The sequence below is a fragment of the Vitis riparia genome, chromosome 13, assembly GCF_004353265.1.
Source record: "Vitis riparia cultivar Riparia Gloire de Montpellier isolate 1030 chromosome 13, EGFV_Vit.rip_1.0, whole genome shotgun sequence".
Taxonomy (NCBI): domain Eukaryota; kingdom Viridiplantae; phylum Streptophyta; class Magnoliopsida; order Vitales; family Vitaceae; genus Vitis; species Vitis riparia.
The window spans coordinates 26,062,957-26,080,912 of NC_048443.1; the positions used below are offsets into that span (position 1 = coordinate 26,062,957).

The 17,956-nt window shown below is 33.7% G+C and overlaps 2 protein-coding genes across 5 annotated transcripts; both read right to left on the reverse strand.

Annotated features, from left to right (window-relative positions):
• Positions 1–970: 970 nt before the first annotated feature.
• Positions 971–4,423, reverse strand: LOC117929385 (scarecrow-like protein 30). Of its 4 annotated transcripts, XM_034849689.1 has the most exons (4): positions 4,115–4,422; positions 3,724–3,789; positions 1,333–3,642; positions 971–1,190 (listed from the first exon to the last, which is right to left on the reverse strand). In XM_034849689.1, exons 2-3 carry the CDS (start codon positions 3,757–3,759, stop codon positions 1,537–1,539), a joined length of 2,142 nt encoding a protein of 713 aa, XP_034705580.1. In that variant the 5' UTR covers positions 3,760–3,789; positions 4,115–4,422; the 3' UTR covers positions 971–1,190; positions 1,333–1,536. The 4 variants fall into 4 exon arrangements, with proteins under 4 accessions (XP_034705580.1, XP_034705577.1, XP_034705579.1 ...); XM_034849686.1 differs by having other exon boundaries at positions 1,333–3,789; positions 4,115–4,423; XM_034849688.1 differs by having other exon boundaries at positions 1,333–3,733.
• Positions 4,424–6,280: 1,857 nt separating this feature from the next.
• LOC117927723 (scarecrow-like protein 9) lies at positions 6,281–9,123 on the reverse strand. The gene is made up of 2 exons (XM_034847378.1): positions 9,017–9,123; positions 6,281–8,743 (listed from the first exon to the last, which is right to left on the reverse strand). The coding sequence occupies exon 2, from the start codon at positions 8,703–8,705 to the stop codon at positions 6,423–6,425; it is 2,283 nt and encodes a 760-aa protein (XP_034703269.1). The 5' UTR covers positions 8,706–8,743; positions 9,017–9,123; the 3' UTR covers positions 6,281–6,422.
• Between the last annotated feature and the right edge of the window lie 8,833 nt (positions 9,124–17,956).

Below are 17,956 nucleotides of genomic sequence, written 5' to 3' on the forward strand. Positions count from 1 at the left end.
GGTCCAAAATAATAATCCACGTGTTGTTCCAAATTATCTATGCTATATAAAAGTCTGAAATGCTTGTAGACTTTTTTGTTTAAATGACTACCAACTTAATGATATTCACTTATATCTTTTAAGTAATATGTTCACATACACCCACCCTCAAAAACATTTTCGCAACCATCATTGCATACTTCTGGCTGTTACAGTCTCGGTGCAGGATACCTCTCTGGTTAGATGATGGTTCTTCGTGCCTCTATCTGTACTATGATTGTTTCCTTCTTGATATTTTCTTTTCTCGCTCTCATGCCTCTTAAGGCTTCTCTCTTTTTGCTCTCATAAAGTAACGAGTTTCAATCCAAGAGATCAATATTCTTTTATCTTGGAATGTGATTTTGTGGAGGGATTGATATGGAATTATATTCATTCTTGAGAATTGTATTGGATTTAATGATTCATATTATTAAATTTTAAATTTATTCTAAAATATTCATCAACAATTTCTTTATTCTTATTTAATTATTTTAGTATTGATTAGAACAAGAATGCATTAGAAATCAAATGAATATCAATCTAATAAATAGTCCATAAAAGTTTTGTGTATTTAAATTAATAAAATCAAATCCTCATCATTGTTAATTATTTTTTAAAAGTTATTTTTTCCGACCAAACAGACTTTTTCTGTGCTACCCTTAAATTCATATTTTAAAAAACATACAATATTGTTGCTTTCAAACATGTGGCTTTACTTGCAAACAATAAAATTTATATTTTAAAAAATAATTTATTATAATATATTTCGATTTTTATTTGAAGTGATGATCAATAAAACTAAAATGTTTATAACTCAAAAAAACAAATGTATGCATTAATTTCAACTTTTATCCAACATAATAACAACAAATATATTATTCAAAAGTGGAAAAAAATATTTTCAAATATTAAATTAATAATATTCTACGTGTTATCTCTAAAGTTATGGTAATGAGTAGAAAACTAAAAGTTTAAATAAATATAAAAATAAAAAATAAGCATAGGCTGTCTCCTTATTTGCATACATCATAACAATTAGATAACTATTCAAATTGCATATCTTTTAGGGAGGCCCTGTGATTATGGCGTTCCGATTCCTTGGCCCTGGGCTGTCTCCTTATTTGCCGAGGGAAGACTCTTGCTGTGTGAACCAACCATTTTCATTAACTATCCTGCATGGAATGGAATCATGAAAAGCACATTAGAAGGCAACAACCAAACTTCACCCATGTATATAAACACGTACATTCAAATTGCTAAGACAGGACTAGACTAGATAAGTGGGTATAGACAAGGACAAGGCAAAGCTCTTACCTTGCTCTATTCTCAGACTCCCAGTTGCAGTTGTACACAAGAACAGTTGGTCTCCTTATCTCATGAGATGCCGGAAGTGCTTTCTCAATATAGTAGATGCCAAAATTTGTTTGTGAGGGAGAGTTAATGTTGTGAATGGAGAGAAGTCAGTACCTTGGCCCCCTGAACTTGACCATTCATCAGGAATATTGAATATGGAAATGATTAAGCAGGCTTCCAAGAAGAGATTGCAAAAAGCATTCTTCCCTTCCACCCTTGTAGCAACCACGGGCCGTCTTCGTAAAGTATAAAGTCCTTGTGATAGCACAACTTCAGCTTCTCCTTTGCTTTGTTAACAATCTCCTCGTCCAGAGGAAGCTGCATAAACCCAGCTCTCATGTTGCGAAACTGACACTGCCTGTAACTCTCTGGCCTCTCGATCCTTTCTGAGCCCTCGCATGCGATGACATTCATTGCCTCCCACCCAAAGAACTCTTTCTCAATCACTGTCCTCTCCAATCTCTCGCGGGGCACGATATGCTCAAGCATATCAAACAAGGCAGAATAGTGGAAGAGAGCTTCGCGGAATCGTGTCCTGAAGAAGGGGGCGCCATAGCCCCCATTCACAATCCCTTGTATGAAAACAACTGGATTCAGCTTCCTGATCAGATTGAGGACAGTATCCCTTGGGCTCTCCACCGTCACGGTTTCATCCAATAGGTTTCTAAATCTACAATGACAGTTCACAACAAGCACATCCTCAGTATCAATCTTGAGATCCTCAACCTGAATTGTTTCCCACTTTTGGGCTATGGCATTGAACTCAAATGGAACATTGAAACTCTTTGCATAGTTTGCCAACCGACGCCCTGTCTCTTGAACTCTTTCTGCTGGTCGGAAACCTGGTTTTGGAAGATCAATCCCAGTAATTCGAAGCTTGGGAGGTCCACCAGGCCTAGATGAGAGACATTGTATGAGGGAAGGCCATTGGAAACCATAGAGAATACCAAAATCTATGATATGGAGAGACTCTGCTTTCTCAGCTAATTTTCTAATGGTGGTATTTGAGAAGAAATTAAGAAGCTTCTTAAAGGGGCATATGGCAAGAAATAGGTGGTAAGCTTTCAAGATATTGGCAGCTGATGTTCCCCTAGTTAAGACACCTTTGTAAAACTCAGTTCCAGAGCCTCTCAAGCGTGCCTCAAGGCCATTGACAAAATAATATGCCATTCTCTGCATCCCATCACCCATAGGAGAAGCATGCTGTCTGATCAGCTTCAATTGATCATTGGCACTCCTCTGATTACCAGCAGCAACAGCTTGTGCACATAGAGTCAACAGATTGCTCAAATCCACCACACCCTTTTTTCCACCCTTTTTCCTACCACGGGATTTTCCCGAATTGGATCTTTTTGATTGACACTCCTGCTGCTGCAGAGTCTTGCTTGCTTCATTTTTCAAGGATTCGCGAAGAGCGGCTTCACTTTTCACTGCATCACATAGCAAAACCTGATCCAACATTTCTGATCTGACTGTCAATTCATCAAAAATGGCAGACAGCTTGGTGTTCCTATCCTCCTCTGCATCCAAATCCTCAGGATGAGAATTCTTCTTTCCCCTTGACCCCTCTGCAAAGTGCTCATTTGGATGCTTCTTCTCCACCTTGAATCCCATATCCTCATGACCTTGCTTCACTTCACCAACTAACAACCCAGAAAGGTTATTTACCACACCGACAAACAAGCCATTACCATTTGGGAGGAATTTCCTAGCTTCCTCAGCCCCCCTCCTGAACTGTGAACTAGACTCACTACCACTGAATATATTGGGAATCTCTAGGATACTCGTGGGCTCATCCACAAAACCATCTACTTTACTATCGGCACTATTTGAAGATCTGAAAGAAGAAGAAGTGGATTGAGAAGCCATATGAGGGTATCTATACTCTCCAACATCCCAATTCCACCCAGGTTCCACCAAATTATCACCACCAAAACTACTACAATTATTTTCATATTGGTCTTCATGAATTTCATCAATGGAAGAGGCGCGATGATGATCAATTGAAGGAGGGTAATTCTCTCCAATAACGTTGTAGAACGATTTCTCAGTAGCTTCAAGCGCCAAAGACTCCTGAAGCATGCAAGTCTTCTCTTCCATGTCTTCCTCCATAAGTATCTGGCTTATGTACTTAAGAGCCACATCGTTAAAATCACAGTCCTCATGTAGGTTTTCCTCCACACCCGCACTTGACCATGAGGGTGAATTACCAGAGCTCGTATCAGGCAGCCATGGTGGAACATCTACATCATTTTTATCTAAATATGGCCCCTGCAATTTGAACCCATCCGTAAAATTCTGACCCAACAAAATTGTAGAGGAGGCTTTATCGAGTTTGATTCCATTCATTACCTGATATAATCTGCGCAAAGGTTGATCCATGACCATCTATTTTGCAAGAAGTCACAGCAATAATATCTGGACCACAATGAAGCAAAATTTTCACCTCTGAAACATACAATACTAAGCCCTAAACTTTACTAAACAAACCAACGGTTTTATGTACGAAAAACAAGAACAAATTAAACTCCAAACCCCCACCAAAAATGAAACATTCAAGCACCAGAATATATTAGAAACAAAAATTGTATGCTGGGCAGGTGGGATTCAATGAAACAAAAGTGATCTAAAGCATACATGTATAGAACAGAAAGAGATTTTCATGTTAAAAAAAAAAAAAAAACCAATTAATTTACATATCAGGACTTGAATTCAGAAGATTTTCGAGATGAAAGTGAAGTACCTGAAAGCCCAGAGGAAAAAAAAAAAAAAGATAAAGTTTCAATCAGGTGGCGCTGACTTTCTTTCGAAGGATTGGAGATAGATCGTTCTTAATAGCAATGAGGAAAAGTTCAAGGAAAAGGGATGAGATTTTTAGTGGGTGGGTGGGGTAACATGGCTTAAATCAAAATGGCAATCTATTGGCCGTGGTCCCCAACCACATCTTTGTTTCTCCAAAATTAGGAAGGCAAGAAGACAAGTAAGACATCACGACATCTGAATCCTTTAGCCAAGATGCATGGAGGCTTCATTAGATGGGAGAGTGGTGCCTTGAATCCTGACCAGGCCAGACAATTCACAACAAAGCAGCCATTCACATATACCATACGGCAGACTTGGCAATGCAGCCATCTTTATAGAAAGGTCTCGTATTTGACTTTGTACCCAGAAAATTATTCATACCACATGGCTTAACGTGATGAGACTTGGAGCTGGGGACAAGGGCAAATCCCAAAGTAAGAGAGATTCTCCCTCTAAATATTTGTGACCATATAGGATCCTTCACTCAGGAGATTTCAGACATGAAGTAGTATATTTCATAATGTTGTGCATTAAGTTACTAAAATATTTAAGTAAAAAGCAGAGGTTTCAAAAATAAAGAGAGCGTTCTTTAGAAGTCTCAAGCCTCAAAATATGAGAGGAAACTCTTCTAATGGACCCTTGAAATTAAAGTGTACTCCTCCAGGTTACTATACAGTCAACTCTGTTCATGTCATTCCCTGGGTTCATATTTTTAAAGGAAAAAAAATCCCAAATGAGATCTCCATTGCCGTCATGATGATAATAATAATCATACTGATAATAAAAATAATAATAAAGCATTAAAGAAGAGTTTCATAGCCGAAAGACCTGAACAAGCATCAAAAGAAAAAAAAAAGAACTAGAGAAACAGTAAATGTGCTGCCTCCATTAGTTTATTTCTGGTCATCAGTTGTTTATTTCTGGTGTAATGTATGAAGAATTGGATTCAGTTCACAAGGGGCCAACCTCTCCACAGGGGAAACCCAGCAACTAGTCATGAATTTTATTTGTTCCCACAAATTTCCATTTCTCTGTTCTCAATTTTCCTCTTTGTTAATGCATACGGTAGCAATTAAATAACGTTTCCAAATTCCACCTCTTTCAGCTTGGTCGCTGTGATTGTCAGAGTTCCAATCTGATGCTTACCATCTTGCATTGCTTGATGTTCAGATTAGTCCCAAGAGCTCCTGAGGCATGGGCCTATCTCCTTTGCTGAAAGGAGATTCTTGCCCTCTGAACCAACTTTTTTTTTTTTTTTTTTTGGCCTTTTCCCCATTTCTGCTGCTCACAAATGCAAATGCACATCATGTGGAGACAGCTAAAAATTTACCCACATATATTTAAAAATAAACACCTGTAAGCTTTGGTGCCTTCTTATATAAACTAAAGAATGCCCCAAAACAACTCATGTGGTTCTTTTGCTTTCTTGCACTAGCATCCAGACCTAACAAAGCATTTCTCAGCCAATCTGATCTGAGCACTAGGAGCTTTATTGACAATCCAAATTAGCTATAGAAGCAGCAACTACCAGAAACCAATCCTTGAGATATTACAAACAAACAAATTGCTAGGACAGAACTAAACTAGATCACTGGTTATAAACTTAGAACTTTTGTCATGATCTAATTTCTGATTTCTTTGTTCAGCCGTTCGTAGAGTTGGTGGCATCATTATCTCATGTGACAAGGGAAGTGTCTACTCAATATGGCACATGTTCCAATATTTGTATATTCTGTCTTCTACAAACTATCTATTGCTACTGCTAACCGTATCTGAAATCATTTTCTGTAACATCAGGATGAGAAAGCAGCCACTGAAATTCTGCTCTCAAAGATCATATTGATTTTCAAACAGGGTAAGGTCAACTAAAGGGTGTTCCCCAAGCAATTGGTGATATGGGATTTCAGTTTATGGAGGATATAGTATGGGACCCTAGTGGGTGAGAAGACCACCCCTCCGATCCAATATGCCACAAAGAAGGATGTTTTGAGCTTGATGCAAATGGCTGAAATATCATCTCCTTTATATGAGTATCACTCAAGAAAAGCTCATGTATCAGTTTATATACAAAAGAAAAAAAAAGAGGTGTGTGAGCAAGAGAGATAGATTTGAGCTTTAACCAGAGAAAATTCAAAACCATAGATTCAGATATCAAATATCAGTCACAAATTCAAATAGAACAAAAGGCTGGAATTCTACCACAAGGAGAATCCCATAATGCATACATTCATAAGTGATAGAATATGCATTTAATGAGCAGGCTTCCAAGAAGAGATTGCATAAATGATGCGTCCCTTCCACCCCTGTAGCAACCATTGCCCATCTTCATCAATCATAAAATCTTTGTGGTAGCATGATTTCACCCTCTTTTTCGCTATCTTAACAATCTCCTGGTCCAAAGGGAGCTGCCTGAACCCAGCCCTCTCATTACGAACCTGCCACTGCTTGTATGTCTCTGGTCTCTCAATTCTCTCAGAGCCTTCACATGCAATAGCATTCATAGCCTCCCACCCAAACAATTCTTTCTCAATCAGTCTCCTCTCATAACTCTGGCGGGGGACATTAGTCTCAAGCATATCATATAAAGCAGAAAAGTGGAAGAGAGCCTCTCGGAATCGTGTCATAAAGAATGGGACGCCATAGGCTCCATTCACAATCCCCTCTATGAAAATATCTGGATTCATCTTCCTAATCAGATTCAGAACAATATTCCTTGGACTCTCCACTACCACACTTTCATCAAGAAGGCTTCTAAATCTATATCGACAGTTCACGACAACAAGCTCCCCAGTGTTGATTTTGAGATCCTCAATTTGAATTGTTTCCCATTTTTGCGCTATGGCATTGAACTCAAATGGAACATTAAAACTCCTGGCGTAATTTGCTAACCGACGCCCTGTCTCTTCAACTCTTTCTACAGGTCGGAAGCCTGGTTGTGGAAGATCAATTCCAGTAATCCGAAGCTTGGGAGGTCCCCCAGCCCTAGATGAGAGGCGCTGTATGAAGGAAGGCCATTGGAAACCATAGAAAATACCAAAATCAATAATATGGAGTCTGGCTGCTTTCTCTGCTACCTTTGTAATTGTCTTATTTAAGACAAAATTAGTGACCTTCTTAAATGGGGAAACAGCAAGAAGTAGATGGTAAGCCTTCAAGACATTGGCAGCGGATGGCTTGGTAAGGATGCCTTTGTAAATCTGAGTACCAGAACCAGCCAAGCGAGCCTCAAGGCCATTGGCAAAATAGTAAGCCATTCTCTGCACCCCATCACCCATAGGAGAAGCATGTTGTCTGATCTGCTTCAGTTGCTCATTTGCGCTCCTCCGATCATCAGCTGCAACAGCTTGTGCGCAAAGAGTCAAGAGAGTTCTCAAATCCACCAAATCCCTTTTACCACCCTTTTTCCGTCCACGAGAACTTCCACCATTAGATCCTTTCAATCCACCCTCCTGCTGCACAGTCTTACTTGCCTCATTTTGCAAGGATTCACGGAGAGCAGCTTCACCTTTATCTGCATCACATAGCAACACCCGATCGAACATTTCTGATGTTACTGTCACTTCATCACAAACTGCAGGCTGTTTGTTACTCCTTTCTTCCTCAGAATCCAAATGCCCCAAATGAGAATTCTTCTTACCCCTCGACTCACCCATGAAATACCCATTAGCATGCTTCTCCATCTCAACTACCGCTTCATTGGGGCCTTTGTTCATCCCATGAACTAGCAGCCCCGAATTGTCCTTCGCCATGTGATCAAACAAACCATTACCATTTGGAAGGAATCTACTTGCTTCCTCAAGCCCCCTTTTGAAATGCAAAACCGACTCGCTATCATTAAATATATCGGGGACCTTAAAGATACTCATTGGACGATCCCCAAAACCATCTATGGTAGTATTGGGGCTGTTTGATGAGCTGAAAGCAGAGTGAGAAGTGCACTGGAAAGCAATATTGCTGGGGCTATTTGAAGAGCTGAAAGAAGACTGAGAAGTGGACTGAAAATCAATCTGACCGGATTTGTACTGCTCATAATCAAAATTCCACCCAGTTTCCACCGATTTACCATAACTAGTAGTACTACTAGAATAAACACCATAATTTGCAGTGGGGTTTTCATGATTTTCCTCCGCGCTAGGAGACAGGTGGTGATCCTTTGAAGCAGGATACTCCTTCCCAATAACTTCATAGAACGATTTCTCAGTGGCTTCAAGAGCCAAAGATTCCTGAAACATGCGGGTCTTCTCTTCCACGTCTTCCTCCATAAGCAATTGGCTTACGTACCTAATAACCACATCACTAAAATCACAGTCCTCCTGAGGATCTTCCTCCACGCCCACACTCGACCATGAGGCCACATTACCACCGCTGGGATCGGGCTGAAATGGCGGAATGAATACATTGTTTTGCTCTAAAAAAGGCACCTGCAATCCCAACCCACTACTGGGATTCTCACCCGACAAAATTGAACCGTAGACTTCACTAAACTTGATTCCATTCACGGACGGGTATAATCCGCTCAAATGTTCATCCATGGCCACCTACTTTGCAAGAAATCATAAACAATACTACCCTGAAACCCAAAAAGGCAAATTTCCGATTAGGGGTTCTCTCTCAAACATACAATATCATGAAATATTTTGCTTAAACACCTAATAATCTCAAGATGTAGCTCTAATTATATATGGAAAACAAGGGGAAATTACAATGTAGAAGACCAAAAAAAAAAATTGAGATCTTGAAGCAACAGAAGTGTAATTTATATGATGGGATGGAAAAAAAAAAAGAAACAGAAAGAGTTGACCAAAAAATATTCAAGGCAGAGAAGAGAGCTTTTAGTTTTTACCTTGAGAAGCAGCCAATCTGTGTTTAAAGATTTGGGTTCAGAAACGTTTGAAGAAGACGAGAAAGGAAGTGGAAGTGGTGATGACAGGGAGAGATGAAGTTGGTACGAGGTAGTGGTGCCTCTCTTTTTCGAGAAGGTGCAGTGTTTTTTAAAGGCAGATTCCCCAATTCACGGAATAGGAGCGCGGGCTTGTTTGGCGGATATTTTTCACCGCAAAATCTATTTTTTAACTGCTAACGTGGGCACTAATGATTGGACATAGAAAAACTTGCAAAATCAACTATTGACAGACATTTCTTTTATTTAATAAATATAAATATCTATATATATATATATATATATATATATATATATATATATATATATATATATATATATATTTTATATACAATACATCTTTTATGATTTTTTTTTTTTTTCACCACCACCATCATTTTGTAAAATTTGTAATAAAGGATGATTCATCTATTTTATCCATTCATTATATAAACCTTCCTTCGATTGTATTTTTCTTTTTAATTTAAATTCTAAATATAACTTAAAACTAAAAGGTGTTTAATGGTATTAAATATTAAATTGTTTGTGTTTATAATATTTTATTTTTATTAAGTATTAAAAAGTAAAAAAAAATCAATATATTATTTTTTTTCATTTAAAAAACGTTAAATATTTTGGTTTTTATAATTTAGTCAAAATTTTGTAATAAGTCAAATATTATTTAATAACTTAAGTTGACTTTAAATTAAATGATTTTTAAATTGTTGACTTAAAAACGTATAATTTGATTTTTACTTTTAAGAATCAACCTAGGTTGATGTAATGTTGGTTTAATTTTTTTTTTCTAAATTATTAAATTAACATATTTATATCTATTACTTTTAATTAATGTTTATCTTTATTAATTTTAACTAATATTCACCTTCATTTATTTTAAGCAACACATTTGTTTGTTAAATATTCATGTTAAAAGTAGCATAAACATATAAAATAACTATAAAATATTTACTTTTGAAAATGAGTCATTAATGTAAAAAACATCTCTCACTATATGTGAGCAGATAGGAAAAAAGAAATTCGAGATTAAGTTGAAGAACTAGGTACTACCTTCTAATCTAATATATACAACCCATCCAATAACAAAAAGAAGTTTGGAAGCATTGTTAGGTCTAAAAAAACCTCTAAAGAATCAATATGCATGTACATCTAATGATTTAGCATCAAATTTTCTTAGGTCCAAGGATGCAAACCACAAGCAATAGGGACTGTCAAAGGGTTCGACTTTTTCAAATCCTTCTCCAAATCGCCATTACCCGCTCTAAGTTAAGAAAATACGAGATGCTCGAGGAAGATCATAAATCTGGAATATAAAAGAAATAAAAATAAAAAACCAATGATGGCCCACTTAGCCGGAGAATCTTTAGATTTGACTAGTGACTAGAGAAAGGAAACTCATACAAAAGGGTGAAAAACAAAAAAAACAATAAAATAAAATAAAATAAAACAAAGAAAGCCTCAATCTATGTCAATAAGGTTGTCTATGACCCCTTACATGTCATTAAAGGTGTCATACATATGCATTCTACAAGCAAACAAAATCTTAGATGGATTTAGCTCATCAATAACATTAACAGCAAGATTTGTTAAACAACATCCTAATAGATTATGTGATTACCATGAAAAACAAGGGTATTGGATTAACGAATGTTATAAGTTAAAATGGTATGTCAAAGAGTTAATCAAAGACAAAAAGTTAAGAGAATTCGTTGATTAGAAAGAAACTCAACAAGGAGAAGAAAGAGACAAAGAGGAAATACTACCTTCATCTTTGATGATATTAGGATTAAAATGATGCAATGGCACCTTAACATAAAAGAAAAGTGTAGCAACAATGGCAACAAAGACGAACGAAGCCTTGTCTTCAAGTGTTCCACCACAACAAAACATTTCCAACACAAAGCCCGAACCTCATCCTTTTGAATGAATGCCTAGACTTTCACATTAGAAGGAATATGGAAACAATGAACAAACAATTGTAAGTCAAACATATTACCTTTAAAGAAGCCTAAGCAAAAATAAAATATAAACAATAGAAGAATAACAAGAAACAATGAAATAAGCAACCCTATATCTAATAACTCTTGAGTAACTTGTGGGATATCCAAAGAATTCAAGGGGTCACAACTAAATGATAGATCGCCTTAAACTAACACTCATGTCATAATTTAATTTCACAAGAAAATAATGAAGGGGGAAGATGTATGGTCTTTGAAAGCAATTGACTATCGTAAAGACATGAGTTAACTAAAATAAATTAGAGGTGACATTAATTCGTAACCTAGAAGACCTCTATCATGTAACCATAAAAAAAGAGTCATCCTTGGTATGATGTATTCAACATTGGATGATTTCTCCTATAATTACAATGGCTAAAGAATTCTCATTACACAATTCACCTATCGTCAATCATGAATATGTAGTAGATGTATTATGCATTAACACCATAACAAATATCCATTACATTAATTTTGTTACAAGTCAAACTATATATTAATTATATAACTAATGGCTCCCTATTCAAACTATCATTAAACACAAAAATAACCTTATCACTTGTAACAACAATACAAGTGGCATGATCACATGCAAAGTTAGCACTATTAAACCTAAAGCAAACGTCCTCTAGAGGTAATTAGTAAAATTTATAATCTATCTAGCAAATATTCTAATCATTCATGGCTAACTTGACTATCAGAAAGGGTCAGCCATTTAACCTCCTCATTATAATTGTGTTTGCAGAAAAGATGATCAAAATAATCTTCTAGAATCATATCTCAAAACAATCCAAGAATGAAAGAACAATGAAAAAACTAACTTAACAATAAAAGATTATAAAATTTTCAAATCTGTGATAGAAAATAAATATTAAAAGAAAATTTGAATAGAGGTTGTAAAACCTAAACACGCTCTAGACAAAGGAATGTGGGGCAAATAGTAACCGTATATATTCTATGTAAAACCAATAATATTATATGTTTGGTTGTTTTAACTTTATTGAAAGCACAAAGCTCAAACTTTGCTAACTATGTTATTGTGCATCCCAAAATATGAAATTCTACCATGTTCATCTCAACTAGCTCACGTTTGAAAATCACAATCTCTATTCCTTGGAAAACCATAACTTTTTCTTACATGCTCCACCCAATTCCTAACATTATTTGACTGCACGCTCAAATATTGAAAAAGAATTCAATATTAAAAGAAAATTCGAATAGAGGATGTAAAAACCCGAACATGTTCTAGACAAAGGAAGGTGGGGCGAGAATCGTAGCCGTATAAATTCTATATATATGCAACTAATAATATTATATGTATGGCTGTTTTTGCTTTATTGAAAGCACAAGGCTCAAACTTTACTAACTATTTTATTGTGCATCCCAAAGTACGAGATTCTTCCATGTTCATCTCAACTATCTCACGTTTGAAAATTACAATCTCTCTTGCATAGAAAGCCATAACTTCTTTATAAATAAGGATAAGTAGTGTATAATTAAGTCTAATTTTTTTATAAATATCATAACTCTTATTCCAATACAATATTTAAAGTGCGTTTGATAGTGATTATAAGAAATGTTTTTAGCACTTTTAACACTTGAAATTTTTTATCTTTCAAGTGTTAAAAGAGTTAAAAACACTTTCTATAATCACTGTCAAACAAGCTCTTATTGTTTCCGATAAACTCTAGCATCAGATTGTTCACATCTAACATATGTCAAAGATATTTGTTATCCAAATTCAAGGGTTTAAAGACTTATTATCATATTAAGACTGTATTTGGTAATGTTCCAACTCAAGGGGTTTTTAATAAAAGTGTTTTTAGGATAATTATAATATTTTTCGAGAAAACAATATAGATGATTTTTCAACACTATAGGTAATTTTTCATATTTTTAAAAGTGTTTCTTAATTTTACCAAACACCTAATTTTTTTATAAAAAAAAAAAAAATTACCAAAAAAATTGTTTTCTAAAGTCACTATAAAACGGACTCTAAAGGTTGATATGATGCTAATAATTTCTTTTTAATAAGATAAAATTAATTTGTGAAATTTTAAAATTTATCAAATAAAAGAAATTGTGACAATTTGATAAAATAAAATGAAAAAATCAATCTTTTTAAAACTAATTGATCATAATTAAATTTAAAAAAAAAACGCTTCAAAAAAATAAATAAATAAAAGTATTTCTAACATTTCTAACACTTGAAAAAATTTATCTTTCAAGTGTTAGAAGAGTTAAAAACATTTCTTACAATCACTATCAAATAAGTTCTTATTGTTCCTAATAAACTCAAGCATGCTCACATCTAACATATATCAAAGATATTTGTTATCTAAATTCGAGGGTTCAAAGATTTATTATCATATTGCATTTGAAAATGTTTCTACTTGATGGGTTTTTAATAAAAGTGTTTTTAGGATAATTACAATATTTTTCAAGAAAATAATATGGATGATTTTTCAACACTATAAGTGATTTTTAAAAGTGTTTATTAAATTTATCAAACTCCTAATTTAAAATAATAAAATAAAAAATAATCTATAACTGTTTTCTAAAGTCACTGAGAAAAAAGTTCTTAAGGTTGCTATAATGTTGATAATTTCCTTTTAGTAAGTGAAAATTAATTTGTGAAATTTTAAAATTTATCAAATAAAAGAAATTGTGACAATTTGATAAAATAAAATGAAAAAATCAATGTTTTTAAAACTAATTGATCATAATTAAATTTAAAAAAAAAAAAAAAACCAAAAATATCCTGATCATATGCAAATCGTAAATTATTCATAATGTTAAAAGACTCATAAAATAAAAAGAAAATTCCATATCCGTTTGATTAAGAGAATAGATATTTGAGTCTCAATAGATTCGAAGAATCCATGCTTTGCCTCCGCACCAAAGCATACTTTATTCTTCCTTCTATCCACTTGATGGAAGAGGACAAAGCTTTCGGAAGTAGCCCCCTTTTTTTTTTCTAAGTGTCACTCTCTTTACCAACGTTGCAATTTCTTAATTTCATGCCTACATCTGACTGACGTTCAACTATTATTTTATTAATTGGGAGAGAAATATGGCTTCTATTTTTATAATTGCTTATAAAAATTGTTATCATTTTTTAATAATAAAAGATGTTGAAAATATGTAGGGACAATTGTCTTTTGGACCCGTTGGACCCAAAAATTAAGATTTGTCTCATAAAAGTTGCATAATTGATGAGAATGATATAAAATATGAAGAGATCAATATACCCTTTAAAACTATTGTCTACCATAATGTTTAATAAATTTTTTTATCTTAATTTTTTTTTTAATAATTATTCTGAAAATTTATTATTTTTAGAAAAATAATTTATATATATTATAAAAATATATCATTTTAAAAAAATAAATTTGACATATTTTTAGTTATTTTTTATATACATAATTTTAAAAATATTTATTTTCTAAGATGTTTGATTTTTAAATAATAATAATTTATTTTTATTTTTTTGGAAAATAGAGTATTTTTTTTCCAAATTACTAAATTATATTAAATTTTATTGAGGTTTGCAAAAGGAATAAAATTTAAATTAATGTTTTTTTAGGTGGTGTTTGTTTTTTTACTTAATTCTAAACAGAACCTTAATGCTTAATAGTGTTAAATATTAGATTGTTTGTTTTTATAGTATTTTATTTCTATTAAGTATTAAAAAGTAAAGAAAAACCAATATGTCATTTTTTCTATTTAGAAAAAGTTACATATTTTGGCTTTTTTTATTTAGTAAAAAGTTTATAATAAGTCATAAAAAAGTAGAAAAACAAATAACCTAAATTCTGAAAACAAATTGCTTTCAGCAAAAAGCCAAAAAAACAAACACCACCTTACTCTTTTTTTTTTCATAGTCAATAAATGTCATTTTTGGAAAGATAAAAAATTCATATCTTTCTTCTCGATTTTCACACTTCCTCTAAGTCTTGGGTTTAAATAGTAAACTTATATGGACCAAAGCTTAATTTTTGGGTCCAACTAGGTCCAAAAGACAATTGTCCCAAATATGTATGTTAGCCCAAGGGTTCTCCTAATCAGGTTTTGATGATAACAAATCATAGTTAAGTGACTAATTGGTTTAATGTTTAAGAATCTCAGGTATAAACTCGAAAATTCATCAAATGACCAAATGGATACATGATCGAGACGCTTGAAAGACTTGTGATCATAGGAAATTAATGTAAGATGAATGCATGAGTGCACTTAGAATTCTCATACGTTTCATGCATTTTAGAAAACTTGGTTTATTCTTTAAAACGTCGATTTCATTAAAACCCGAATTTTTAACTAATGTACTTTAGGCAAAATGATTTATAATTGGCTTAATAATTTACCTAAAAACTTTGTCTAAGTGTTAAAAAAGAAAGGAATCAAAAAATAGGTTTTCGGGACCAAAAAATGCTCAATCGGTTTAGGTCGTCCGGTCTCCTCGACCAAGGAAGGTCAAAAACCTTCTCTCTCTCCCAGTAGTCTTCTCTTCTCGGTCGAGGTGATTCCATTACCGGTCGAGGTCCGGTTGAGGTAACGGTAACCTGTCATGCATTAAATGTTACAACGGCTAGTGAACCGGTCGACCCCTAACTCGACCGAACGAGGTTACCTTTTGCTGTTTTTGACTCCTGAGCTTAGAAACCTATAAATTGAGAGCTCTACTTCATTTATTGATAAGAGAACACTTGCTTTCAAAGCCCACCTACCTGTTCTTGATCAAAAAACTCTCATTTCTTTCATTGTGCATTAAATCACCACTTGCATATCCTTTAGTGCACTCTTGTTTGTCATCCTAGCTTTGTCTTGTATTTGAGTCATCTTTAAGCTAGGTTGAGTGATTATATCTTGTAACAATCTGAGTGTTAAAGCCTTCAAGAGGGTTAAATCTTGAAGAGGTTGTGTAAGAGCTCATTGGAGTCGGAATCCAAGTGTAAGAAGATTGGAAGCTTGGCTGAAGCTTTAAGTTAGTGAAACCCTCACTCAGTTAGAAGGTTGAGGAGAGTGGACGTAGGCAAAGAAGTGTCGAACCACTATAAACCCAAGTTTGAATTCTCTAAACTCTATCACTTTACTTTGCTTATATTTTGTTTAAATTTGTTGTGATTGAAAAGATTTTAAAAAAAAACCCAATTCACACCCCTCCCCCCCCCCCCCCCCCCCCCTTTTGGGTGTTTTTTTTTAACTAAACATAGTCTTTGTTTTCTCAATGTATTTATATTTTGGGAGAACAATTTATGAAAATAGATGCAAAAATATGAAGGAAAAATAGAAAATAGTAAATACGGATTTGTTTGATAACTGTTTTCGAAAATAATTTTCAAAAATAGTTTTCGAGAATAATTTTTAAATATTATTTTTTTATTTTTGTATAATAAAAGTTTATCTAGAAACCTAAAATGTTTTTAAACTATTTTTAATATTATTAAATATATTTTTAAAATTTCTAATATTTTATTTTTAGTCATTCTAGATATTTGTATAATTATTTCTTAAAAAAACCCTAAAAAAAATAAGTGAGAATAATAGAAAATAATTAAAAGATGTTATCTGAAAACAACATATTTTTTATTTTTAAGAAAAAAAAAGAATAATTGTAAAATATGTTTTTTGTATTTTTTTTCTTCTGGAGAACAGAAAACAATTTGCAAACACGGCTTACATTTCAATCTCTTAAAATGCGGGGCTTTGGGATGGGTGACCTCTATTCATACCATATTTTAATTATTTATATTCATTTTTATTCTTATTTCGAACAATTTTAAATACGATGGGCAAGGTAGTATAGGTAAAATAATTTAAAATATTATATTTATAAATAAATAAATATTACAATTTTTTATAATTTACTTTTATGAAAAGTAATTTATTATTATATATATATATAAAGAAAATAATAAATTAAATTAAATTATATATATATATATATATCAATAACTCAATCGATGGATATTTTGATAAAATATCTGTTGAATAAATTTGGAGAAAAAATTAGACTTGTGGAATGGAATTCCCAATGCGCAAGCAACCACAAGCTCAAAACTCATTTATCGTAAAACCTCATATATACTTCAATCCAACTAAAGGCAAGGACACTCTTCATCAATTGACACCATACCAAAGTCTTCTAAGGAGCTAGCATGGACATAAAAACTAAAATAAAAGAGAAGGTAGATGATTAAAAGTTGAGATGAGGGTGGTAGATGAAAAATATGATGTACAACTCAACTTTTCAAAATTCTTAATACCTAATCAATTAAAAATATGATTGAATCATTACCCAAAAATAAACCTAAAAGCCAATTAATTTCCCACCTGACCCAATGCAAAATTAGGTAAGAGTTCGACTTTGATTAGTCTCAAATTCAACTCAGCTGGTAGCCTAATTCAAATTGATGACATTACTGACCTTGGCCTTGGGCCCAACCACAATAATAAAGAAAGGCAGGCAGGTGAATCAAGAAAAAATTGCATTTGGATCCTTCAACTGAGATAATAAGAGATGGAGTCACGACCAAGCCACACACGACATTGAATTCTGAGACCCTATTCCAAAAAGCTAGGCACTTACCGACACTTGGATGTTTTTAGTATCAAGTGTCTCCCGTGCCTTCAAATATCATCAACCTTTCAACTGGCACGTTGTGAATGTGCCTATTCTTATTCATTACTTGTACAGCATGCATGCCCATGATGTTGAAGCCCAAAGTGGCACGGAACCTTAATAGTCTAGACTCTAGACAGCCACCTTTGGAGTTTGGAGAGAGAGTCTTGTATTGATTTTGGACCCGGAATATTGTGGATGCCACATGGCTCAACCTGATGGGATTTAGGAGCAATTGACAAGGACCAAGTAGCGGTGGCTGACACG

Excerpts from the sequence above, each read along its gene's own strand:
- LOC117929385 (XM_034849686.1), bottom strand. The coding sequence starts at position 3,759 with ATGGTCATGGATCAACCTTTGCGCAGATTATATCAGGTAATGAATGGA.
- LOC117927723 (XM_034847378.1), bottom strand. The coding sequence starts at position 8,705 with ATGGATGAACATTTGAGCGGATTATACCCGTCCGTGAATGGAATCAAG.